General features: G+C 35.2%; 1 protein-coding gene across 2 annotated transcripts in view; it reads right to left on the bottom strand.

Moving 5' to 3' along the window:
* Window positions 1-7,864: 7,864 nt before the first annotated feature.
* LOC136025082 (eukaryotic translation initiation factor 2-alpha kinase-like) overlaps window positions 7,865-26,811 on the bottom strand; it is a 100,412-nt gene continuing 81,465 nt past the window's right edge. The window contains exons 14-18 of one of the 2 annotated variants that reach the window (XM_065700799.1): window positions 26,559-26,737; window positions 16,975-17,154; window positions 15,070-15,234; window positions 9,629-9,721; window positions 7,865-8,164 (exon numbers count right to left, since the gene is read on the bottom strand). In XM_065700799.1, coding sequence (XP_065556871.1) covers window positions 8,102-8,164; window positions 9,629-9,721; window positions 15,070-15,234; window positions 16,975-17,154; window positions 26,559-26,737 — 680 coding nt within the window. In that variant the 3' untranslated portion in view covers window positions 7,865-8,101. The remainder of the gene's footprint in view (window positions 8,165-9,628; window positions 9,722-15,069; window positions 15,235-16,974; window positions 17,155-26,558; window positions 26,738-26,811) is intronic. The other variant, XM_065700800.1, reaches the window with a different exon arrangement.

Below are 26,811 nucleotides of genomic sequence, written 5' to 3'. Positions count from 1 at the left end.
TGTACTGGCTCTTGAACCTATTGCAAACGATTTGAAGTGAAATAGAATAGCTTCTAAGCTTTTTTTAGAAAAATAATGACCTTACAATTTATTTTTAATCGGTCATTTTCGTTCATTTGAAACAAAGTTGAACCGATCACCCAATAAATTTCCACTGCAGACAATGTGGGAGCGTAATATCAATACAAAGAGCAATCAGGTAAAAACAAGAAGTTAGCCTTATTAGAAGATAGTCCCCAGAACTTTTTAAAATTCATAGCTTATAAAGGAAAAGCAAACAGATTTACTTTAAAAAAAAAAATACAAACTGCACGTTATTTATAAACATATAAGACTTTATAAGCTACATAATTCGGAAAGAGACCCAAGCTTTGAAGACTCCTGTTTCAGTGTGAAAAAAGCTTCAGCATAAAGGTACCTTCTATTATATGATTCCACCATAATATTTATTTGATGAAAAAATAAAAACACTATGACTACTAAAATACTTCACTAGAACCTTTACTCTAAAAATAGATTATAAGAAGATAAATAACATACAGATAGGGAGTATTGCCATAGCAAAACTAAACAATGATTGAATTACAATAGTTTTTCCCTCCAAAAATTTAGTTTATGAAATTGAACTTGGGAATTATTTTAAAGAGAGCATAGAATAAAAACACTTTCCACAGATATTGTTAAAAAAAAAAAAAGGTGTTTCAAAGAGCAGAATCAGATTGTAGAAAAAAGATAACATGTCAGGGGCCGGTCCAAGGGGATGCATGGTAGACTGTAGACCCCTCCCCCTAAGTTTTTTTCGATTGCTCTTATTTGTCATTTATTTCTTTTTTGCCACTTTTTAAATGCACTTTTTAAATAAATTTTTAGAGAAACGGTTTGTCTGGGTTAGGAAGGAAGATGTAAATTACCCCCTCCTCCTATATATATATATATATATATATATATATATATATATATATATATATATATATATATATATATATATATTTGATTTAAAACTGTTAGATCAGAGCAGAGGAGAATTTAAGGGGTCAATGCGCTTTTTTGGGATTACTGCATATCTGCTTATGTAGTCGATCATTTGAAAGCCCCTTTATCTCTAATTCCAGACTTATTCATCTTACCAGGTTTAAAATTCTTTAATTCAATTTAGTTTCTAAACTAAGTTTTTGCGTCAGATCAAAAATATCAACGCGGGCGATGGCAGTATTTTGACTGATCGTGCCCTAAATAGCGTTTTTACTTTGTGAAACCCATTTTCCCATGGATTTATCATAAAATTCAATCTATTCCCGATTTTTAACGACTTTGTTTGTGACTTTCTTATTTAACAAAACGATTTTGTTTCGTCACCATCAACTTAAAATTTCATCATCAAGGCTAAAGAATGAAAACAAGGTTCCTACCAATGTCAAAAAGCGGGGTGCTGTCATAAGGCAGCTGTGACATTTCAAATGAGCTGTCACTCACCACAAGTCAGAACAGAAACAAGATTAACTCAGAACAGAGGAGATTATCTATAGTAGTTCATTTGATAGCCCTTTTTTCTCTGATTCAAGGGATATACATCTCATCAAGTTTAAAAGTTTTGGATTTGATTTAGTTCTCAAGTAAAATTTTTCTGACTAATTAAAAATCAAACAGTTCGTGGTGATGCTGCTTCCTTATCAACGCCCCGCTCTTTACGCTAAAGTTTTTTACTGTTTTAAAAACAAGAGTTGAGAGAAAGAGTCAAACTTTAGCGTAAAGAGCGGGGCGTTGATGAGGAAGCAGCCTCTTGAATATACGAAGTAACTTCTGTTCGTTTTAAGTTTTAATGTCGCTCCTTACTTTCAGTTGAAAAACTTTTTTTTTTTTATTTAATAAATTGATAGATCCATCCACTAATAAACAAACGGATAAGAAATGCAGTGCAATGAATTATTATTCATAAAGACTAATGATTCGTCCCAATGACGAAAATTATATTTCAAAATCCCGCCAATTGTTTCACCAATACATCGTTGATATGTAGGCAAAGATTTAATCAGAACTATCTATATTTACAGGTGGCACACAGGGACACAACTACAATGGCGCGTAACTAATATGGGGCGTAACGACTTACGCGCGTGGGGGGGCTTGGGGGGTTGCGAAGCGCCACACCAACAGCTAGTACATAATAAGAACATACGAATATCGAAGTTCGTTACGTAAGTTACGCATATTTTTTACTAATGGAAACGCTAGTAAAAACTTAAAAGTTCTAGTTGCCTTTTTAAGTAACCAAAAAATTGGAGGGCAACTAGGCCTCCTCCCCCGCTCCTTTTTCTCAAAATCTTCCGATTAAAACTATGAAAAAGCCATTTAGCCTAAAAAAATTAATATGTAAATTTTGTTTTAATTATTTATATGCGGAGAGCCAAAATCAAACATGCATTAATTCAAAAACGTTCAGAAATTAAATGAAAAAAGTTTTTTTTAACTGAAAGTAAGGAGCGACATTAAAACTTAAAAGGAACAGAAATTACTCCTTATATGAAAAGGGCTTTTCCTCCTCAACGCCCCGCTCTTTACGCTAAAGTTTTTTACTGTTTTAAAAAGTAGAGTTAAGAGAAAGAGTTAAACTTTAACGTAAAGAGCGGGGCGTTGAGGAGGAAACGCCCTTTTCATATACGGAGTAATTTCTGTTCGTTTTAAGTTTTAATGTCACTCCCTACTTTCAGTTAAAAAAAACTTGTTTTTTTTATTTAATACCAACAAGGGCGATAGCCTTGCTTTTACTGGATATGCACTATATAGCATTTATAGTAAAGGCAGCTGCGTTCATGGATCAAGGCCTTAATAGTGGTTGTAATCCATGGCTTGTCGTAATCGCTTTTAACCGCATTCTTTGTTGGAAATATCTCGACGTACTTGGAGTACAACTTTTCACTGAAAGCGCATACCCTTGCTCAAGAGAAGCGTCCATTGAAACCTCTTGACAAAACGGTTTGTCACTAGTACCAAAATAGCTCATCCCGTATGCATTCTCCTTTCACTTCCCCCTGCCCAACATCCACGTCTCCTTCGTGTCGTTTTTTTCCACTGGTGGAAGATGCGCCATCTGTGACTTCTCGCAGTAAGTGCAATGCACTTAGCGTAGTCTAGACAGATAACGCCATAACGATGGAAAGGAAAAGCAAGTTTATTAAGTAAGTTTTTGGCAAAGCAAAACTGGTAATCAAAAATAGAGCGAAAAAAGCTGCATAAGTCGATATCATTTTCACCATGCTTCATTGACAAAATTATGGAAATACGAAGAAGAATTATGAAAAGCAGGCCGCATTGACAAAATTATGGAAATACGACGAAGAATTATGAAAAGCAGGCCGCTCAGAATGCATTGTATTAAATGCCTAACCTATCCAAAATACCAACTCTACATATTAAATATTTAATTGAAATATACCTACAATGTAGTTTTTCCACTGAGCTTGAGCAAATTGTCTCCAAAAACAGACAGCTAAACCGGTGTTTCTCAGATCTAACAAATCTACTCAAATCAAGAACTTAGTTGAGTCGCTATAATACAGAAGTGCCAAACCCCAATGCTTCGGCTCCTCATCCGGGAGCCTTTCTCAGCGAAAGAAAAAAAAGAAGAAGAACGCCAACTAAACACACGAAAAAAAAATAGTGTACTCTTAATTTTTCGTAACAACTCAACCATGGTCTAATTTCATATTGCAACATTGATACATGTTGCAACATTGATCATTCAATCAAGATTGTATCTCAAACGAACAATCAAGGCAATAATTATTCTTCAAATTAAACTCAATTTCAGGACCAATTATAAAACTGCACACAACCACAAGTTTTTATTTGGACACAAATCTTTGAAAAATTTCAGGAATAGAAAAAGTTTTTTATTTGCCAACGCACCGTTAGCAAGGGAAGGGTGGCTGGGCATTTTATATTCTCCTTTACAAATATTGAATACGTAGCACTTACAATGTTAAGGGTATTCGGAAAGAATATACTATTAGAAACTAAAAATATACAATATAGAAAAGTATATACAATGTAGGAGGTAAAGCATGCAAACACAAAAATTGGTAATATTATTGACAGCGCAATAGCGCCGCCTAAATAAAATTATTTTGTATATGGAAATGGCTGCCCCCTCCTCAATATTTCAGTCTTTATGTTAAAGTTTGACTCTTTTCGCAAATCTATTTTCTAAAGTAATAAAAAACTTTAGAATAAAAAGCGAGGTGTCGTGGCCAGCCACTTTCATATACAGAATAAGTTATGTTTGCTTTAAGCTTTAATGTCACTCTCAATTTTTAATTCAAAAAATTGTTTTTGAAATTTAATTTCTGATCGTTTTTCAAACAGTGTCGGGAAATCCACAAACATAAAACGTGATTCATCAAAAAGAACAAATTTTTTTTTCACATGTTGATAATGCAAATTAACTTTTTGGTGTTGAATTTCTCAATTTCCTATGTGCCTTTAAATTTACCAATTTCCATTATATACTAATTATTGGATTACATAAACTGCTTTAAGACATTCAAACATGACTTGATTAATTTTCTGAAGATAACATCATATCACAGATGAAAATTGGTCCAGATTATACCAACCTACTACTGCTGCGACTATTATTATTATGACTATTACCACTACAACTAATACTCTTAGAACCATCTCCACTGTGACTGTTACAATTACTTAAGTATGACCATTACTATTATGATTACTACTTCTCTATGACTACTGCTACAACGACTACTATTAATATGACTATTACAACAACAGCTACTACTACGAGGACTTTTATTTCAACAGAAGTGTTAGTACGACCACTACTGCTACAAGTACTACCACTAAGACCTCTACTACCAAGAGTACTAGGCCTATTGCTATTAAGACTGTGTATGAAACCTAGCCAAAGATCTAACCAGACACATACACACCCGCACACAGACAGAGACACATACACACACACACATAGTCTATTTAAATTGGGGAAGCCTTAATTATACTATAGGTTCTCCCAGGTTAGGAGTGAAACCTTTTCAGAAAGTTGATAAAGCATGAAGACAACAAAATAAGTCAGTTGCCATACGACAATACGAGTTGCATGAAACACTGACAATACGTTGGAACCGTTCACTCACCCAAGTTCAATCAATCTTATAGAAACCTGAATAGAATTTAACCAAACAATATAAGCAAGCATAAAAATGTTTAAGGAAATAAGCCTCAATAATAAATTTTAATTAAGTAAGACAAGTGCTAATACAATAACACATTCTAGATCTAAAGATCTCAAGGGTTAAACCATCACTTAAAACTAAATGTATACGTAAGGATTACAAATACAAAACAAAAAGTAATTAAAATAACATTTAAAGCTGATTCAGCAAGTACTATCATTAGCGTTACACCTTAAAGTTCAGAAAATTTATGTAGCAAACATCCAAGGGCTTCACTACAAGACACACAATAGGGTATTGGGAAGAGGTCAAATGGAAGGCATTTCCAGTTAAATTAATATTAAAATCTTGTCTTAACAACAAATATATAACCAACAAAAAATTTTAAACACTATTTAACTACCACAGTTTTATCACTATCTACATTTTCTATCCACGCAACAGGTAAAAAGAAAAATCCCTACTTTCAATATTTTTAATTATCAATATGTTGTTTATACATGTTACTTTTTGTATTTTTGAAATAAATTTCTAAAAAAGGCGTTTTTCAATAAAAAAAAATACCGAAAATTCTCCAATTCACCCCCCCCCCCGGGGGGGGGATATGAACATACCTCTTTTAATCGAATGAAGTCGCTATTTTAACCAGATATTTTATTTCCAAAAAAAATTATTTAGTTATTTTTGGCAATAAATGATTCTGATTCTACTTCAAAATTGACAAAAGGAAGTTTCAATTTCATTTTTGGTTCAAAATTTGGTCGATACTATATTAACTATTCTAAGACATATTGCTAGAAATACAAAAGTGAGAAAAGTACCTAACAATCGAAATGCTGTTTAAAGTTTCATTTTCATGCAGTGCATTTACTTCCATGAAAAAATGAAAAAAAAGGTAAATACTACCCTTGTGCAGAAGTTAAATCAATGACTGGGATACGATAAAAAAAAAAAAAAAAAAAAAAAAAAAAAAAAAAAAAAAAAAAAAAAAAAAAAAAAAAAAAAAAAAAAATCCCTGGTTAAACCTCACAGTTTAGCCCAAAGAAGGCCAAGACAGCCGCTGTCTATGTCAATTGATCCAGTCAGTAAGTTTATATCGAGGAAAAACTATCTCAAAGACTTTCCACTTTAAAATCCTTTTTTTTCAGTACCTGGTTCCATCTTCAACAGTTGAAAATAACAGCGAAAAGGTTCAATTATCAAATATTCTCTTTTTAATATAGGGGCCGAACTCTCTCTTGTAGGTCAATTTTGACGTTCAAACACAAATGTGAACACCAATTTTTCAGTAAAAGCCCAACTTTCCAATATATTTGCCATTCTTCCGACATACTATTCAATATATTTCCCAACTATCAAATATATTGGAAAATTCTCCCCTATAATGGGAGTTTTCCATTATAATGGAAGAACCGAGTGTGCTGAACCACTGATGCAAATTTGGCATAAAACCAATTTTAACAAAAAATAAAAAAAAAGATACTAAATATAGATAAAGGTAAGTACAAAACTTGAATAATGTATACGCTTGAACTCAATGAGCTAGAAAAACATTAACTTCTAAAAACGATGACATTCTATAAGGCACTTTCGGACGAAAAAGTGGCTTTGCGATTTGACTTCTCTTTAGAGACCAATCTGTTTTAACAGTTTACTATTTCTTTTTTATACATTAGTAGGAAATTATTGTATTAAAAGAGAAGCACTAGTAGCCTCTTAAAGATAAATGAAAAAATATGCCAAATAATTAATCTTTATAAAAATATATTGGAAACCCGAAACCCAAATTGAACTCCAGGACCGGGTGATTTTAAAACGAGATCTAACCGTGGTAACCCAAACCTTGAGGTCAAGTTTTCAGTTCATTTTCAGAAATGCAATAAATATTGATAATTGTCAATTGGAAATCAGAGAAATAGAAAAAAATATAGAAAAAGTAAAATCAAAAGTTTTCCTGAAGCAAAACTCAAGGAATAAACAATTACAATTATAATGTTCTGTTCTATAAGTAATGGTAAACATATTATGAAAGAGTTACTACCCCATTAGCTTTTGTATAGTAGTTCTGCATTAATAGCAACATTCTTAGCCCCCCCCCAGCCTCCATAATAAAAATAACTTCTTGAGGCTCAAACTCAGATTCAATTTAGCAACATTATAAACTATTCTTGCATGCTAGTCCCCCATTTTCTTTCATTGCTTTACAGCCATTTCAACTATTTTTTGTCGCAAGATTAAGGTAACACGGGAAAAGGAAATTAAAACACAGACAGGAGACTAATCTTTTAGTAACTCGCAAATAAACTCAAATAGTGGCAGTATCTTTTGGAAAAACCCAATAGCAACGATATAATGTATGCAAAAAACAACAACAACTAGATATAAACTCAGAATAACATGACAGGAAATTAGGCGGACAAAAACACTATAACAGATCAGCCGAATGATTTATAAAAATGGAATACGAAATAATACAAATAATATTAAGGACATAGAATACAACGTAACTGAAAGCAAAGTACGTCTCACGTCTAAAAGTACTTCTGAAACTTCATTCTAAAAGGAAGTATAACATTTTATACAATCCTAAAAAGAGCTTATGCCAGTTTTGCGTCTCAGTCACTCGGACTGTCTGTTTTGGCTTTTTCTATAATTAGCATTGGCTTGATGCCCAAAACTACTTGATTTTAATTCAAATTAACGGACTCGGTAGGCAAGGTGAAAAAGAAATACTTTCAATTTTGTTTGTCCCCTAACCAAATGATAAAAGCAGTAATGTTTTCACGGGATATTTGTCGAACTCAATGACAAATGCTATTGCAAGAAAAAAAAGATCACTGTGCATTACACTAACTGTTATACCATAATCAACAACATCAACGAAAATCAATAGACATCGGAAACACATGCACTTAACCTCGACCCAGGCCCAAGTGGAAATGCATTTCTTCAGGAACTTCCAATATTGATGGATCCTAAAAAAAATATGATAATTTGTAAATATATACTTATGGGTTGTTAATTTGAAATGACTTATTCAAACATTAAATAATTTACACAATTTTATTTAGATTCAAATGTTTTCAATCAGTTTTCAGACGAGTCAGTAAATTTGGTGATACTACTTTTATATTAAATCATAGCCTCAAACATGGCAGCGTTCAAAACCAAGACCAGGGGGGGGGTTCCCTGACACAGTACCATAAAAACAACTTATTCTACTTCAAAATCAGAACATGAATTATCTACAGAGATTATATGGAGCCCTAGGTTTCTTCGGAAAGTCCATAGAGACAGAGATTCCACAAGGAAGAGTGAAATAAGCAAGTGAACTTCTCTTTGGTTACGAGAAAAAAAAAAAATATGGAAGAGACATGGTATATATTTTAAGTGGTTCTTTGAGGCATAGTCATTAATCTTAAAGGCCCTGCAACGACAAAACGTAGGAAAATACTGCTTTAAATTGTCTTTATCAGCAGGTCACATCTAGATAGAGACTCACTATCAATTAAAAGTTTCAAAACAATAATAATAATAATAATAATAATGGCAAAACATAAAAAAAATTCCATTGAATGTCGGCCCACATATATTGCAAAACATAAATCAACAAGAGATAGGATGAACACAGGGGAATCTAGGATGGAAATCAAACCGTTCAAGCAACTCAAGACAAAAAAAATAACATACTTCTCGGTATATATGCCAAGATGAATGCAGACTATTCAGTAGCATAGCTATGTTTCCCAATGTATAGTCCTATTTTTATGGTCTTTGCTCTGTTTGAAACCTAAATTTATTAATGTGGATAGATGTTATATACTATAAGAAAAGAGCCCACGGAATGACTGAAAACCACGACAAAGGAAAGAATCGTAAGCAACATATGGTATCCAGATGGAGGCCCTACTAGACTATAAACCTATCTGTACGTAAATACTGGGTCATATCCAGGATTTGATTAGGACTTACCAATAGAATTACTGTTCAGGAGTGGGGGGTGGGTGGGTTTTTACCTTCATTTTTAAGACCGAGACACGAGCTGGAGAAACATTTTTTCAATTTCTTTTTCGGAAAAATCGTCGTTTTCACCTGCATATTTAACGAGCCAGAGGGACTTGGGGGGGGGGGACCCGGTAACGTAACTCAAGCTAAACTTGTCGGTAGTTAGCAGTGATTGCTCAAATGGAAAATAAAAATGAACAATTTTATCTAAAAACAATCAGAAAATCTATCCAAAATTCTTTATTCTAAAGTTTAATTTTTCAGATACGACAATTTCCCTGACTGTTTGTTAAAATGAAAACAAAAGAAAAAAAATTCTCTCCCAAAGAATTTGCAAGAACATTATATACAGCTAGCGTAGAAACAGACACACACGTACATATAAACACAACTCACAAATACGGAACAACCACCAAAGAGTTAAAACATCTTACCTGGAGTTCTCTTAATGGCGGTCTAGCCCTGATTCCATAAGTTGTAGGGCGAGATTCAGGATCATGATCCAGCATCAATTCCAACAGCAGCTTCTAAATAGAAAATGCTCATGTAAAAAAAGGAAGAAATTCTTTACTTACAACTTTATAGGAAATTAAGAAAATCGAGCTGAGGAGTATCTTCAGTCATATAATCCATTAAAAACTAAGATGACAGATGTGCAGGCTATCTAACGTTTACATCTACGATCTATTATTCCATCTGCATTAATCATACCTTAAAACAAGGAATTTTGATTTTATGTAGTATGACTTACAAGCACTAAATTAAAGAATTCAAGCATTATATACCATCCAAAAGGGCACGCTTTGAGAGCATGAGAATGGCTTTCCCTATAAATTTACCGGGATTATCTCTATGAAATGAAAAGTAACACATCTGTTAGCGATGCTATATCATTTGGAGTGGCTAAATTTATTCTGCCATTAATCTAGCAGCCTCTTGCGTCCCTTACTAATTGTGCACTAAAAGATAGTTTCTTCCCGTTATGTTTTAAAGTAGCTCGTGTGACTCTTGTCTATTGAGGTGGAGTGGCTAATAGCTTGGGAAATTATAGACACATTTCGATTCTTCCTTTACTGTCACATTTTCTTAAGTCTTTTTCTGCCTACCTTAACGTACATCTAGATCGTTGTAACGCGTTAAATCCGTCTCGATTTGGATTTAGGTGTCGTCATACAGGGAATAAGCTATAACGTATTCAATTAGTGAAGTCAATAAACTGCTGAACCAAGGATATAAGATTCGAACAATATACGTAGATTTAACAAAGCTTTTGACGTAGTAGACCACGAGTTGCTGCTTATCAAGGGTGAACTTTTAGATATAAAAGGTTGTATACTTAACTTCCTACGTGCATTCTTAGCAGGATGACCTTAGTATATTCAGACTGATTAAAGATGTTCATCAAGTTCCCTCATAATAAGAGGAGTTCCACAGGGTTCCCTTCTTATACCATTATTATTTTTATCTGTCAGAATATTTTAACTATCAAAAATAATCTTCTTCATGAGTTACACCATGATCCAGAGGAAGTGACAGTTCCTATGTTTGCTGATGAAATGTCGTTTGTTTGACTTGCAAGAACAGAGAATGCATTGATTTTACTGGCTGAACGATCGATAGATAGAGTTTCAACAGTACATCCTGTTGAAAGCAGTTTTATTTTATTTTCCAGAACAGATACTTATTATTTGTGTATTACTGGATCAAATCGCAGTCTTGATGAGATTGAAAGGAAGTTATGTGTTAAATTTCTAGGTGTTACATTTGATGATACTATGTCGTTAAGGAGCCATGTTAAGAATCTATCAACGATATTATCAAAAAAATAGGAATATTTCGAAAGCTAAAACTTTTTGTTCCAGGTCACATTTTAAAATTGTTCTATTTTTCTATATAGCCGTCGGATATTTTATATTGTAATCCAGTATGGACTGGGAAGTTTCAGTCACTAGTGAACCCCAATCAATTTCTCTAAAATAATACGATCCGTTTACTTCGCACTTAATATCCAAATGACTTTCTGGGATTAAAGTATGTAAAGCTACAAATTTTACCAGCTGATACAGGGTTCGGACAGGTCAGTTCGTTTCAAATTATAGGCTCTGTCCTATTTATAAAGGATTTCCCGAGTCCAAATATAGGATTCGGAAGTCTTCCGGATCAGATAGGTGGTAGATGGCGTGAGATGCCTGGTCACGTAAATTTGTCATTTCCCGAGTTTCTGCATTATTTATTTTTTTTTTAAATCAGATACACATACTGTGCCAACGATTGACTGATACAGGTAAAATACCTGGAATCACTCTTGCTGCTTCTTGGGCATCAATTTCGATATGAGGTCATTTTTTCTCTTTGCAAGAGACTGCTCCATTCTCGCAGATTCCACCATCTGCTCTCTTTCACTTGTTCTGGACTTTACAGCACCTTCGAGCAAAGGAACAGCTAGGGCAATGTCTATGGAACTCTTGGACCCGGCAGCCGTCTTCATTCTATCGGTCACTTCTTGAAGTAGAGTATCTGCTACTGTTCTCTTTTCTCTGATGCTCAAGTTTTTCTTTTCGCTTTCCAGGTCTTCTATTTCTTTTTTTTTTTGTCGTGGACCTCCTGCAACTTCCACTTGTTGTCCTCTTCAAAAGCTCCTTTCTCCTTCTCGGATAGCTCTTCTTTTTTCTTTTCATGCAGATATTGTTGATATTCAGACCATGCAGAACGTGCAAGATACAACACTTCTTTTGTAATAACAAACCGTTCTGGTTTTCCTCCATAAAGTCTCAAAGTGACATATACCATGAGTCTCGCATCCAGAACGTGTTCAGACAGTAATGCCTGTCTTCACCAAGAATCCTACAAGAACGCGAGAACCCACGCTCAACATCTGCACTGCCAGGCGACAACGTCAGCATTGCTTTGATAAGCTTGGTAAGTTCCGGGTACTTGCTGTCCCTGCGTTCATTCATTAGTCCAAAGTAATGGCTCCAAAAATGATCGATCCAAGTAATTTCCTAACGGGGTCCATTTTCCGTTTGCAAAAGCAGCCACTCAGTCTGGGCGACGCCTGAGCTTGCTCCAATCGCAATTTCGCGTGCCACAGTCGCTATGTCTGCAATGCTTCTTGAATCCTTCATGTTGATGGGACTCAAAAAGCGTAAAGCCTCTAGAAAATCACCCTTTTCCAGAGGACATTTGTTCAAAATATGGCGAATGCCCGCAATAAAATGTTTTCGCACATTGACATAGAAAATGACCTTTTCTTTCAGTGTTGCTTTCTCATGGAAAGGTCGTTCCACATTTTCTGAAACTATGGGCTTTTCTGCAAATTTTTCAGCAAGGTTCAACATTTCTGGCGAGAAATTTTCAATCTCGGTCATGAAATCTGGAGTGAAGACCCTTCCGCAAAGCGTCACAACTAGTCTTTTGATCTCTGAGTTCAGAACATGAATAAGAGGCTCTTCTTTCTGGAACAGTTGGGTGAAACTTATGAAGAGTTCTGCTGAGGCTGGAACAAACTCGAGTTGGGCCTTCATCGTCGCACTTCTGATCTAAGCTACAATCTTTAGAAATTTGGGAGTTGACAGAAGTTTCTTCAGTTTTTTCTCTCTCGGCATGAAATTCAGGAAGTACTCTAAGATTGCCGGCCACTTCTGCATGATTCTAGCAAGGGCACGTCCGATCGTCAGCCAGCGGCTTAGGACATGCTATATGAAAGCATTCTCTGGCACTCTTACTTTCTTTTGGCACTTTCAATTGTCTTTACAACGTGAAGGCCAGCCGTCAAAAAATGAATGCATAAGAATAACAAAGTCGGAATTTTCTTCTCTGAACACCTGAAGACCTTTCAAGAAAGCGTTATGGATTAAATGGATGTTTCAAGTACCAATATTCAACATTCCCTTTCCCGTCACTTTCCTTTTTTTGGCATTGAAATTGTTCCAAACGCTTTTGTTGACGTTTGGTCCATCACTTCCAAGCACGATCAGTTTTTCAAGTGGCAGCTGATTCTACTCAATTTCTGACATAATCTTCCTACACAGATCATCACTTGTCGCGTGGCCCATAAAACTTGTGCATAAAAGTCTGCTCTGGATTTCGTTTCCATATAAGGACCAATATCGACCAATACCGTCTGAAGTGCCCATATTAACTCTGCTTTATAAGCGGCATCACGCTCACAAAACACGTTTGTACCATCTAACGGCTTATCCTTGGTTGTTTCATCAACTCGATATTGTCCATTCAGGTAAAGCTATAGTGGATGTAGTTAAGCAGTAACTGCGGCTTTGTGCTCAGAAGATCGCACATGTTGGTTTACCCCTGAGCAACCCCAGCTGGCAACCAAAATTTTTCAAGCAGAGTTTGCAAAAGAACGAGTACTGGTCATTTCCAGTCTTACACCATTCGCCAATCTTTCTACCACTGCAATCCGTCTTAGCAAGCTATGAACTATTAAACTTGGTAGGTCCCATACTTAATTACCAAGCATCACCTACAAAATAGCATCCCAAGATTAAAAGACCATAAAAAGAAAAAATATGGATATGTCCAAAACTGGGCCGTATTCGCATCAGCCTTTAAAATAGCGTTCAGGCAGGAAACGCATAAGTCGCAAGAGCTCCAATCTCATTAAGCAGATACTGCTAGCCTGTATACTGATCTTTGCTCATTTCGGACAGGCCCAACATGACAATAAACAGAAGTCAACACAACAGCATAGCCCAGGAAGAAGCAGTTTACTAAGCCCAGCAAAAACATTAGTTAAGTTCAAACAGCTCAACAGTTGTAATTAATTATCGATCTACACCAAAAGACTGCACAGTCTACAACAGAGTCAAAAGCAAAAAAAGCACATCTTGGCTTACTTAAAGAGAAGAGAAAAATGCAAACCATGAGCAATGTTCTTAGTGCTCTTCAGCCAAAAATATAGGAATAATAGGATTTTAGCCAAAATATAGGCATTTTATAGGAGTGCATTAGAATATAGGAATTTATTGGAATTTATAAACGAGTCCGAACGCTGCTGATAGCAAAAAAGAATTTTTAGTACCCTCTAATCATGTTTAAATTTAACAATAATTGACTATTATTGTTTTCAGGTAGGTTTCAGGTTAGGTCTGATTAACATAACTATGACACCCGCGCGTCGAACGAGCTGCCTAGTCTAATCACCATAATTACCAAGCAAAGTTCTCGTTTATTAATCATGGAAGAAAACTACGGAATACTATTTCCAATAAAATTAAAGAAATGAAAAAGGTTGAAGAATTTTGAAATAAAGTTAAGGAAATAATGTGTTCTAATTACGGGTTTAAATTTATTATTTGAGGTAGCTTTTTCTGGTAGTGTTATGAGGCAATTAGGAGATTGTGATATTGTGGCAAGTTTGGTTAGTTGGATTTTTTTTTTCTTTTTTATTAAGGTAACTACAGTAGCAGCTTGGCGAGGAAAAAGTACATAGTGATTTTCATTACCAATATTTTATGTGGAGTTAATTCATAGGAATGACCAGCATCAAGAGCATTTTATTTCCTTGGTACCCTCAAGGACTAACTGCTTTTGAAAGTTTACGGGCAGACCAGTAAACTGAGTTACAGAATGTTACTTTTTATTTACATATATATGTATATAATATAGTTGTAGTTTAAAACTAAACTAAAAGAAACCACCTATCAAAAAACCAAGGATTTAGCATTGCTTTCAGTACTTGATCTTAAGTAGTTGACAATTACGTTTTAGGGTAATAGAGCGTCAGTATTTTGCCAAACGGATTAGGTCCGGGTTATTTTTTGAGAGGCTTTGGATCAAGGATATGCTCAAACATAATAGTTATCAAGTATGAGAAATCACACATCTTAAAATTTCGTAGAGTATAGAGACAAACCTCTTTGGGATGATCATCAGAAAATTGTTTAGGGAACTTTATCTGTTTCAATTCTTTAATGGTAATAGCCCGTTCCATGTCCGTAGAAAATGGCACGAGAAGCTCAAAGAGAATAAGCCCCAATGAATAAATATCCACTTTGTAGTTGTAAGGCTTCCCATTGATCTGTAACAAAGATAAAGTATGGAATAAGACAATACGAAAAAAAAAAAAAAAAAAAATATACAACTGGGCGCTATTTCTAAGAACACAAGAAGATGGCCTATGACAAAATCTAGAAAAGAAAATAACCAATATATATATATATATATATATATATATATATATATATATATATATATATGTATATATATGGACTTATATCCATTTGAACGTTTCTTCGTCCGTCATAAAAAGGCACTGTGGTCTTACAAAAAAAAAAAAACAAAAAAAAACGTAATGTAAGGTATTATGTCCAAAATACGTTGTATATGTAGGGAGATGTCACCAATCAGGTATATAACTATAAATTCGACGGCATTTTTTTTGCAATCAGAAGAAGAAGAAGATTTATCACTTTCATTAGAAATTTAACTTACATTTAGGCAACATTAGATTACATTTAGGCAACTCTCAGACAAATCTAGTGAACGAACCGTAAGTTATTATTTTGTTCTGTACAAATATCTTAGTTTGAACTTTAATGCTTTAATATATCTGCTGATGATTATCGCTGTAGACTATATGTGGTCGAAATATCTAGACTTTTGTATCTGCTTTACCTGTCTAATAAATGGACTTATCCCCATCTGAACGTTTATTTTTACCTCATCGAAAGGTTGTGTGGTCTTGGAAATAAACCTAATTTAAGATATTACATAAAAAAAAACTCGTGTAAATGGAGAGATATAAGACTAATCAAGTATATAACTAGAAATTTTACATTTCTTTTGAAATTAGAAGACGAAATAAAAATTTTCCACCTTCATTAGAAATTCAACTTACGTTTAGGCAATATCAATAAAGAAAATTTACAACTCAAGACTTTGGATGAACCAAGTTACTGAACTCTGTCGGACAAATCTAGTGGATAAACCAGAAGCTATCATTTTGTTCTCTATAAATATGTTAGTTTTAATTTTAGGACTTAAGCATATCTGCTGATGACTGTTGCTAAACATGTGATCGAAATATCCAGACTTTTGTATCTGTTTTCACTGTCTAATAAATAGACTTATCACTATTCGAAAGTTCATTTTTTCGTCATAGAAAGGCAGTGTGGTCTTAGAAAAAAAAATAACAATTTGAGGTATTAGGTCGAAAATGCCAAGAATTTACCAGGAGTTCTCGAAAATCAAATTATATTCCATCGATTTATGTTGCAATAAATAGATGAATTAATATAGCTGTTATTTTTCGCTCACTGTTTCGTGATGTTGCAATTCGATCAATGAGGATAAAATCGGCCTAGCTTTCAGCTAAAAAGTTAGCGCCAGGGGATAACGGGACTAAAAGACCCACTTTGTGTCACCAATTAGAAATGGTGAAAATCCTTTCATAATTCTGGTTCAAAGAAGGAGCCATATACCTGCTACCTGTCTACTGTTCTGGTAGACCAGTATTCGAAGGGACACGATTATGATTATTTTTGATTTTTAAAGAGTGAACTAGAACTTTAATTTTCAGTTCGAACGAATCCATTCTTAAGTTGCTATTACCATTTTTTCAATGTACAAGATAATAATTATAATAAATGTGATAATACATAATAAGATAATAATTAGGACGCGCATCACTCTTTAATAAGACTCTGATATATATTTAATTTATCAATACCCATATTTCCATGGTAAGGCCTAAAACTGTGACAAAAAATCTTTGCAAAAGATAATCATAAAACAGGATTTAATGGCAATGAAAGAATACCTGTTCAGGGCTCATGTACATTTGAGTACCAACTTGAGTCGTGTGAGGCTTTACATTAGCTGCCAAATCTTTTGAAGAACTGCCAGAATATGAATCATCTTCGTCCTCAACCATTTGTGTTGCTAGTCCAAAATCACCAATTTTTATATGATCTTCGGCAGAAAAAAATATATTCGAAGGCTAGACAGAAAAAAGAAGAAAAATCAAACTAAAGTTTACAAAGCTCCAAAGGATATTGTGGAAAACTGCGACCGTTTCCAGGATTTCAACTGAAGGGAACAGTTAAGGACATAGGGTTTTCTTTTTAGTACTTTCTGACCACTAAATAACCAGAAAGTCTGGGACTTTCTGTAATTTCTACATTTGAGGGGGAGGGCTCAATCCTAGTAGACGCAACCCCTCCTTTAACAAAGCCTCTCAGATAAAAAAAATAGCTCGAAAGTCATTGCTTGAATACACAAGTGCGCAAGTTAAAGTCATTAATTCATCCTATTAAAATTCAAAATTCAAAACTAAGTTTTCTGGAAGAAACACTTGCAAATTGACCAATTGTTACCACACGATTCCATAGAAGGATAGGAAATGACCTGCTTAGTACTTTGCACCCTATGTGAAGGATCAAATCGAACCAAAAAATGTCGTTCCTCTCCCTTAATAGGTAAACTGAGGCTGAAATTATTACGTCCGCTATTAATTCTATAAATTTCTACCGTGCAGAAAAAATTCTTTTCATTGCAACCTGAATACCTCAGCAGGTCAGTGATCTGCTGCAAGAACCATGGAGATAACAAAAATAAGCTACACCCAGAGTCAGATAGGCATTTCTTTAGCAATATTTTAGCACTTAGTGTTTTCTAGCGTCTTTGCATGCCACTAGGCATGTACACTCTCTGCTAAGCTTTTATGTAGATACTTGTGCCTAAATACAAGTTTTTACTTTATTCAAGTACCGCAGGATTTTGGAGAAGGATACTAATTTGGTTTTATCTGCTGCTAAAAATTCTTTCGTATAAAAAAATTAAAACATTTCTTATAACTTTCTTGAACCAGCATTCTTGGGAAAAAAGACGGTATTTAATGATTTTGAAGTCATTAGGTACAAATACGAGGCTAAATTCCAAAACAAAGTAATTAGCCCACAACAAAGGGCTCGAATCCTCAACAATGCAGTATGGATACATTATGATTCAAAAGACTTTCCAGTTCCCTACAGCTTGTGTAATAAAACATATTGTATAAAACTAGTGTATAAAACATGTGTATAAAACTAGAGATTACAAGGTTAATCCTGCCACATAAGAGATACAGTAACTCATTGATGTACACTGGAAATGTGTATACAAATACTTCTTCGGTACTCAATCGTAGCAGTATTAATTGTATATATACATAGACATGGATTTATTTTTCATTTTATTTTGCTTAGTTTTAGATTTTATTTTACTTTAGGTTTCATAGATTATTTTAGATTTTGTCTTTTTTCTTCGTCTACATTTAGCGTTAAAGACCACTTATTTTGTACAGGAGAAATACCCGAGTGGTTTTATTCCATCTTTTCCTTCTACTGGTCGTAATCCCGTTCGTGTCTTCATCTTGTAATGTTTTTTTTCTCTCTTTGCTTTTAGCTCCAAAATTAGAACATGAAAAGAACAAATTTCGCAAGCGATGTTTGAATTTCATTGAGGTTGGTATTTAAGGATTTTTGAAATCACTAGTTATAAAAATGAGGACAAAGATAAAAAAAAAGAAATTATGAAGCCTACCACAGTATTTCTATAAAAAAGATATCGCAAACGGCATTATAATTTTTTTTGGAAAATTGGCCTACTACCATTTCCGGTATGAAAAAATATCTACATAGGTCACGACTTCAGAAAAATTTGTTTCTCTTTCCTCGTCCCCTTAATGTTATCATAAAACGCCCGCTGACTGAATTTAGAGACCCTCGAACACCAATGATTGGAATGGCGTTCAGGTGAAGAAATCGAGTCATCTGGAGATTTGGGATCAATGATAATTGTTATCAGATGCCATAACAAAAACAAGGATGTGGTTTCTTTGTGGGACTGGGTTAATCAAATTTGTATGCAGCGATTACTTAATCAATTAGCCAACTTGCTTAATGCTAGATGACAGAGCAGGTCAATTGAAGTTTGGAAGAATATAGCATAAGAGTAATCACATGGAGCTTTGAAATTTTGATACACAGTATTCAACAACTCAACAATTTATGAAAACTTACGGGAGATTAGTTTTAAATCCAATTACCCCCCCCCCATTAACGCCCCTGGCTTAGTTAAAAATGATCCATGTCCCGAATCCATCAATGAAGTAAGGTTTGTGAACTGTTTCATATTTGTGAAACAGTTCGTGATAACGAACTAAAGGTCCCACAATATCAATGAAAATCGCACCGTCAGATTCAGTGCATCAAAGTATCCTATTGTAGAGGTTTCAAGCTCCTATCTGCAAAAATGTTGAATTTTGTTTTTCTTTTTTTTTGCCAGAAGAAAGTTCCCGGATGCGTGTTTATTTAGGGGTTATCGTATCGACCCAATGGTCTAAAATATCGAGAGGGGGCTTATTTGAGCAGAAATTAAAAGTTCTAGTGCCCTTTTTAAGTGACCCGAAAATTGGAGGGCAACTAGGCCCCCTCCCACGGCCGTTTTTCTAAAATTCGCCCGATCAAAATTTTAAGATAGCCCTTTTTTTCAGCATAGTTGAAAAGCCGAAAAACTATACCTTTGGTGATAATCCGATCCCCGCAGTCCCTGGGGAAACTCTTTAAGCAACAAATTTGCCCATTGTGTCCGTATAGTATTTGTTATTGGGAAGTATGCATACATTTTCGGGTGGTGTGTGAATTATCTGCAGGGGGATTTTCCACAGGAAAAAATTTGGCTGGAAAGGGAGCTTCCAGGGGGTGGATTTTTCAAGGGAAATTTTACACTGGGGGAATTTGCCAGAATTCCTACGTAAAATTCTTTGTATGTCTTGCTTTCTCTTTGTCGACTCAATTCTGCGCGTGGAGATGTTAAGGTTAATTGTTCGTCGTAAATTTTCACCACGATTGGATTGTCTTGAGGATACACCTGTGGAGAGGAGGATTTTTCAGTGGAAGTTGAGCTAGATTCCCAGGCATTATTTAAAAAACGATCAGAAATTAAACAAAAAAGTGTTTTCAACAGAAAATAATAAACAGCATTAAATTTTAAAACAAACACAAATTATTACTTATATAAGGGGGGTTGCCCCCTCCGCAAAATATCGCCCTTTACGCTAAAGTTCAAACTTCCTCCCAATTCTTTAAGAATAACTCCTGATTCGTTGTTTCTGTTTGTTGATTGTTTAATTATTCTTAACTAAGTTTCTGCCCTAGTCAAGTACTTTTGTGCTTTCCTGGCAGATTATGTACATGTAATTATGTGTTTTTGTTTAAATATATATGATTGAATTGAAACTGAAATGAATTGAAACGCAAGGTTTGTTTAATTATAAACAGCGCAATAGCTCTGCCTAAGTGAAGAACGATATGAATCATTTATTTATTTTTTTGTTCTAGGACCACGGCACTTTGCATCCAAGAAACATAAAAAAGGACTCATTCGATTGGAAATTGAAATGACTGGAGCGTAATATATGAAAATGGGTAAATGCTGGTAAACTATGCTTTGATGAATCATCGCCCACACCATATTGCAGCACAAGCCGAGCCCTCTACTGACCTGGCATTCCAACGACGATGTTACTAAGGCCCATATTGACTTCATTCTCGTCCGCCAACGTTGGAGAAGTTCGTTAATAGACTCCCGCTCTTATAACAGTGCAGACACAAGCTCAAAATGAGGGTCTGATCACAAGCTAGTGCTTGCAAAAATACTACTTCGTCTTGCATCCCGGAGAAAGAATAACACGAAATCCCGAATAGACATTGGTAAGCTGCCAGACAAAGAAGCTCGGCAAACTCTAAATATGGAGCTAACAACCCGTTCTGATGTCCTAATTTTGAATGAAGAGGAAAACCGCGACTCTGAGCAAAGATGAGATATCTTGAAAACAGTGATGAAAGAGACCACTGAAGACCGAACGAAAGTGAAACGAATGCACTGGATTACTACCAGAACCCTGCCTATAGTCGAAGAACGTAGGAAAAAGATGAGCAGCCCTAAACAAATCACAAAAGAGGTGCGCGGACAGGTCAAGCACTCTGCTTGTCTAGATCACTGCGAGAACACAGCAGAACAGCTTCATGGTATCCTTGGGAAAGTATGGAAGGCCGACACTTTCCAAAAGCATTGGAAGACATCCGTTATTCTTCCTTTTTTACAAGAAAGCTGATAAAACCGAGTGCAAAAACCACCGGGGAATAAAGTCTAATTGACATTACAGTAAAAACTGTCAGGATTATCCTCCTTAACCGCTTCAAAGGAGAAAGGGAGAAAAGAACTCGTGAAAATTAAGCCGGTTTCCGTTCTGGTAGAGGCTGCATTGGCAATATTTTTGCACTCCGCCTCATTATCCAGCAACTTGAAAGGTATGTTTCCCCCTGATTTTGATACTTCCGGACTTTGTTTTCGTCTTTGATTCGATCACTCGCCAAACAATTTGGAAAATTGCCTATTGGGGGGGGGGGGGTTAGAAAGTTTGATCACAGATAGAAAACTCAATGGCTCCCATTTGAAAAGCCGCTGGCAGTAGACCGCACTACGTGATTCAATCATGTCTCGAAGATAGTACTAAGTACAATTAGTGCCCTTTTAAAAGTCGAAAGTGATTGGAGAACAACTAGCCCCCCTCCCACACCTACTACTTCCCAAACATATCCAATCAAAATTTTGAAATAGACATTTTGTTCAACGTAGTTGAAAGGTTCGTAAATTATGTCTTTGAGGATGACAACCTCCCCCCTCCCACAGCCCCCAGGGCAAAGGTTGTAGGTTATGACCTGTGGGCACATAAGGTTTTGATAGAAAGCGTTGTCGTAGGAGCTTCAAAAAGAGCGAATTCAATTGGAAATTGAGAGAGTTAGTGTCTTTTTAATAGTCAAAAGTGATCAGAGGGCAAATGCCACCCCCCCCCCCCCACCGCGCATATCATTTTCCAAAACATTTCCAATTACAATTTTGCTATAGCCATTTTGTTGAACGTACTTGAAAGGTAATAAAATTATCTGTTTGAAGATGAAACCCCTCAAAGCCCTCAAGACAAGGGTTGTAAGTTATGGGTTTTGGGCATATAAGGTTTTTATAGAAAGCGTGGTCGTAAAAACTTCAAAAATGGCTCATTCGATTAGAAATTGATAGGGCTAGTGCCTTTTTTATTATTTAAAAGTGATCAGAGGGCCACTCCCCCCCCCACACACGTCGCATTGTCCGAAATACATCCAATAACAATTTTGAGATAACCATTATATACATAATAGTCCAAATATCATATAGCATATCTTTTGGGGGTTGAAAACTCTCAGAGTCTGGGCCCAGGGTTGTAAGTTATGCTCCAAGAGTACTTAAGGTTTTTATGGAAGGGATGGTTGTATAAACATTAGAAGAGGATCATTTGGTTGAAGATTGTAAGTTCCAGTTCCCTTTTAAGAGTCAAAAGCGATAGAGGGCAGCTAGCTCCATCCCCCGACTACCCCACTTCACAAAACGAATCTGATTAAAATTTAGAGATAGTGATTTTGCCCAAAATAGTCCAAAGAACGTAGAACAATGCCTCTTCGGTTGACAGAACTCCCGAGTGCCTTGGGGATAGGGTTGTAAGTCATGTCGTGGGGGCATATAAGTTTTTATGGAGTGCGTGGCCGTATAAACTCCAGATACGGTTCATTTGATTTGAAACGGGAAGTTATAGTGTCCTTTTTAAGAGTCAAAAGTTATTTGAGAGCAACAAGACCCCTCCCCCCATGTTCCCCGAAAGACCTCCAGTCAAAATTTGAGGATAGCAATTTTGTCCATTGTAGTTTCAAGGTCCGGGAACAGTGTCTTTGAAGAAGAGAACCCTGTCTTCTGGTGTAAGGCAACTGCTTGTAAGGTTAAGAGCATTAAGATAAAAATTTAAAGGAGTATATGAATATACAGGTTATGAAAAGAGCAAATCGACAATATCATAGCAATGGCTAATTATATTAAGTTGAGTAGTTATACTACTGCTATCACTGCTATTATAACTAAAATTAAGGGTATGAAGGTAAAATTTTCGGAGAATATTTCTGAAAATTTCTGTTATACGGATGATAGCCTGCCATCCACATGCTGGTTGTTAAAAGGGCATTTCAGCAATATCCTTGGAACATTTTCGCATGTGAAGTTAAAATTTACGACGCTTATTGTGGGGGATGTTGAACTAACCAAAAGACAATATTTGCATCATAATACAACTGCTTCTACTTACACAACTACTCCTACTGCTACTATTATTATTACTGCTATTACTATTACTGCTACTAAAGCTAAGACTACTACCATTAAATCTACTCCTACTGGTATACTACAACTACTGGTGCTAATACTACTAATAAACTTAAGGGTATTTAGGCAGACATTTTGGGCAATATTGCAACTACATTGAAATAAATCGAAACAGACTATGCCCGCATAGGTTGTCAAAAGGAAGTATCTGCAATGCTTCAGGACTGGTTGATGGTATTAAGCTAAAAATTTAATCGTGTGTTAAGGGGATGTTGAGAAAAGGGTGCCATGTGAATACTGCCACTAATGCTACTACTGCTACTACAACTATTTCTACTACCAGAGCCATATCCAATTTTTTTTTTTAGAGGCGTTTACACAAAGCTTTTTTCAGGAGGATGGGGGGGGGTACGCAATAACCTCGAAAAACACATAAAACACTTGTTTATATTCATTTTTGTTAAGCTTTTACAAGTCAGACACACTTTTCGGGAGGGGGGTCACCCCCCCTCAGATACGGCCTTGGCTACTACACAAGCTAAGGGTATAAAGGTAAAGCTTTCAAGGAATATTTAGGTGGATGCTGAACTAAATCAAAACGAACTATCATCATGTAGATTGTCAATAGGGTGACAAAGCAATATCACATTAACGGCTTACATTGTTAAGTTATACCTTTCAGGGTAAGTTGTGACAGATTTTGAACTACCCACAAGACACTATGTGTATACATCTGATACTAATTCTGCGATTACTGTAACTATTGACACTAATTTGAAACGTTAAGGGGATTTACAAAAACTATGAGCATGCAAGTTTTAAAAACGTTTTTAAATAAAAGTTTTTAAATAAGCAATCTAATAATCAGCGCTGCTCTATCATAGCAAATAATATCACTGATATTTTAAAGATGATAATTTGGTTGGAAATACAAAGTTCTAGCACCTTTATTAGGAGTCAAAAGTGATTGGAGGGCAACCAGCCCTCCTTTTTAGATCGTAATTGACTAAATACTTCCAATAAAATTTTGAGATTTTGCCATTTAAGCCATTTTGTTCAGCATAGCTGAATGGTCATGTAACCGTATCTCTAGGGCTATTGCGTAGGTCGACCCCAACAGTCATACGATTTGCCCATTATGTTTAAAAACTAAATATTGCCTTAAGATTCAATCAAGAAGCACTGTGCGTATATTGTTTACCAATAAGGCATCTCAGCAGTATCCCAAGAAAGACTGAGGCTATTATGTTCAAACTTCCGGGGCTACTTCTATTACTACTTCTGCTTTCAAAATTTAAATGGATCAAAAGAGTGTAAGGGTATCCAAGCTGTCAAAGAGCAAAGATAGATTTTTGGTGAATAGTATCAACTTTCATTTTTAAGGTCAGCTAGAGGAGGTAAAAGCTAAATTAAAAGCCACTATTTGAGTCCTAAGTTTTAAAAGGGTGTACGCTGTTAAAAATTATTGAAAAATTTTCTCCAGCATACAAATAGCAGGCCTAACTATAATATCTTCAAGAAAAGCTGAAAAGAATTAAACTATTATTGTCTTTCTCCCTGAAAAGACTACGTCAGTATAGAATGATCAGAAATTAGTTCAAAAATTAAATACAATATTAAACTGATAATGCACATTCATTTTTATTTTTTGGAGTTTAGTGCAAATTATGTTCTGACCTTAGGAAGGCATAGGGGAGACACGAGATACTTCTAAATATCCCATTTCATTAAGATCCGGTCACTTGTTCGTAAGTTAAGAATATCTCATTTTTTAATTTTTCCAAATTAACCATCCCTCGACTCTCCGCCAGATGGTCGAATTGGGGAAGCGACTATTTCTAATTTGATCTGGTCCAGTCCCTGATATACCTACCAACTTTCATCGTCCTAGCTTATCTGGAAGTGCCCGAACTAGTAAAACCGGGACCGACAAACCGAAAGACCAACAGACATACAGACAGACGGACAGGAATTGCGATCGCTATATGGCACTTGGTAAAATATCAAGTACGTTTAGATGAACCTAGGTGCAAGTAGTGAAATGGTGCTAAATTTACTACAAATAAGATTTGCACTTCACTGAAAGAAACATTTTTTTAAACATTTTTTCTTCTTTGTTATGCCATTGAATCTGTCACGTACGCAGGGGGGGGGCCTTCGGGCCTGCCCTCCCCCCGAAATTTTGTGAAATGTCTAATTTCCCCATGGTTTCTTCGGATTTCTGGTAAAAGTAGGACATTTATCAAAAACATAGCTACATGTGTGAAGTCTTTTTTGGGGGATTTTACACCATGCAATTATCCGGTCAAGTCACTGCCCAATTAACCCTTTTTCTGTCAAACTTTTTACCCTCTTTGAAGTAATTAGCAATTGTAATGTTATTTTTTTTGTAAAGAGAGTTTGCTTTTCACAGCAAAATAGAATTATTTTTGATATTAGGGCGTTTATTCCCCCTTTTCAGGATAAAGTACAGCTTTTAATGGATCAATTTTGGAAACTATCATTATTCATTAAAATCTATGTTTTTGCAATAGAAGAACTACCCCCCCCCCACAGTACCCATATTGCACTGTTAACCCTAAAATTTCCCTTTCAGTGGGATATAATGGATTAACCACTGGTTCTAAATCGCTATGAACATAACCTGAGCCTAAAACGTACTTTTGAGGCTTCAGTCTTCTTCCCCCCATCCACTACAATACTACATATTAAAGTTAATCTGTATTTTCCGATATACGTGCTTTTTGTATTACTAAATAAAAAAGTGTTACTTTATATCTGTTGTTTCGAAGGTTTTGCCCCCCCCCCAAAAAAAAAATCTGCGTACGTGCCTGCAATGAATGAATTTAAAATGCTGCTCAGCCCTCCGGTAATTTTTTTCTGTGTCTGCATGTTTGTAATAATTAGTTTAGTAGCTAATTTTGTGCATTTAGCTAATTTTCTTCAATGTTTTTTTCTTTCCAAGCCCTTTTTTTCAGGTATTTACAAAACCAATATATTAAAAAAAACTTTGAATTAAAACCTATTTATTTAGTTTGGTTAATTTAAGTGTCAATCTATTTAGAAAAAACTCCCCCCCCCCAAAAAAAAAATCCAGAAAAATTCCTAGGCACATAACTGGCTAATCCATAGTATATAACAAAAAACAGGACCAAAAAAGGAGAAAAAAATTACCTTTAGGTCCCTGTGAATCATATTTTTATTGTGAACATATTCAATTCCATGAACCATCTGGTTAAAAATCCTTAAGATTTTTCCTTTACTTCGTGAAGTTGTATTGCTTAGCCACTCGCGAAGGGTGGTTTTCTGACAGAGCTGCATTTGAATGTACAAAATGGGCCGTACACCTTCTACTATTTAAAATAAAAGAAGAAAAATAATCAAAAAACAACAATAAATTATCTGAAACATGAATAGCCTGATAATA

Source organism: Artemia franciscana, chromosome 3, assembly GCF_032884065.1.
Source record: "Artemia franciscana chromosome 3, ASM3288406v1, whole genome shotgun sequence".
In the NCBI taxonomy this organism is placed as follows: Eukaryota; Metazoa; Arthropoda; class Branchiopoda; order Anostraca; family Artemiidae; genus Artemia; species Artemia franciscana.
Note: the sequence above shows the minus strand (reverse complement) of the source record. Positions and strands in the feature narration are given on the sequence as shown.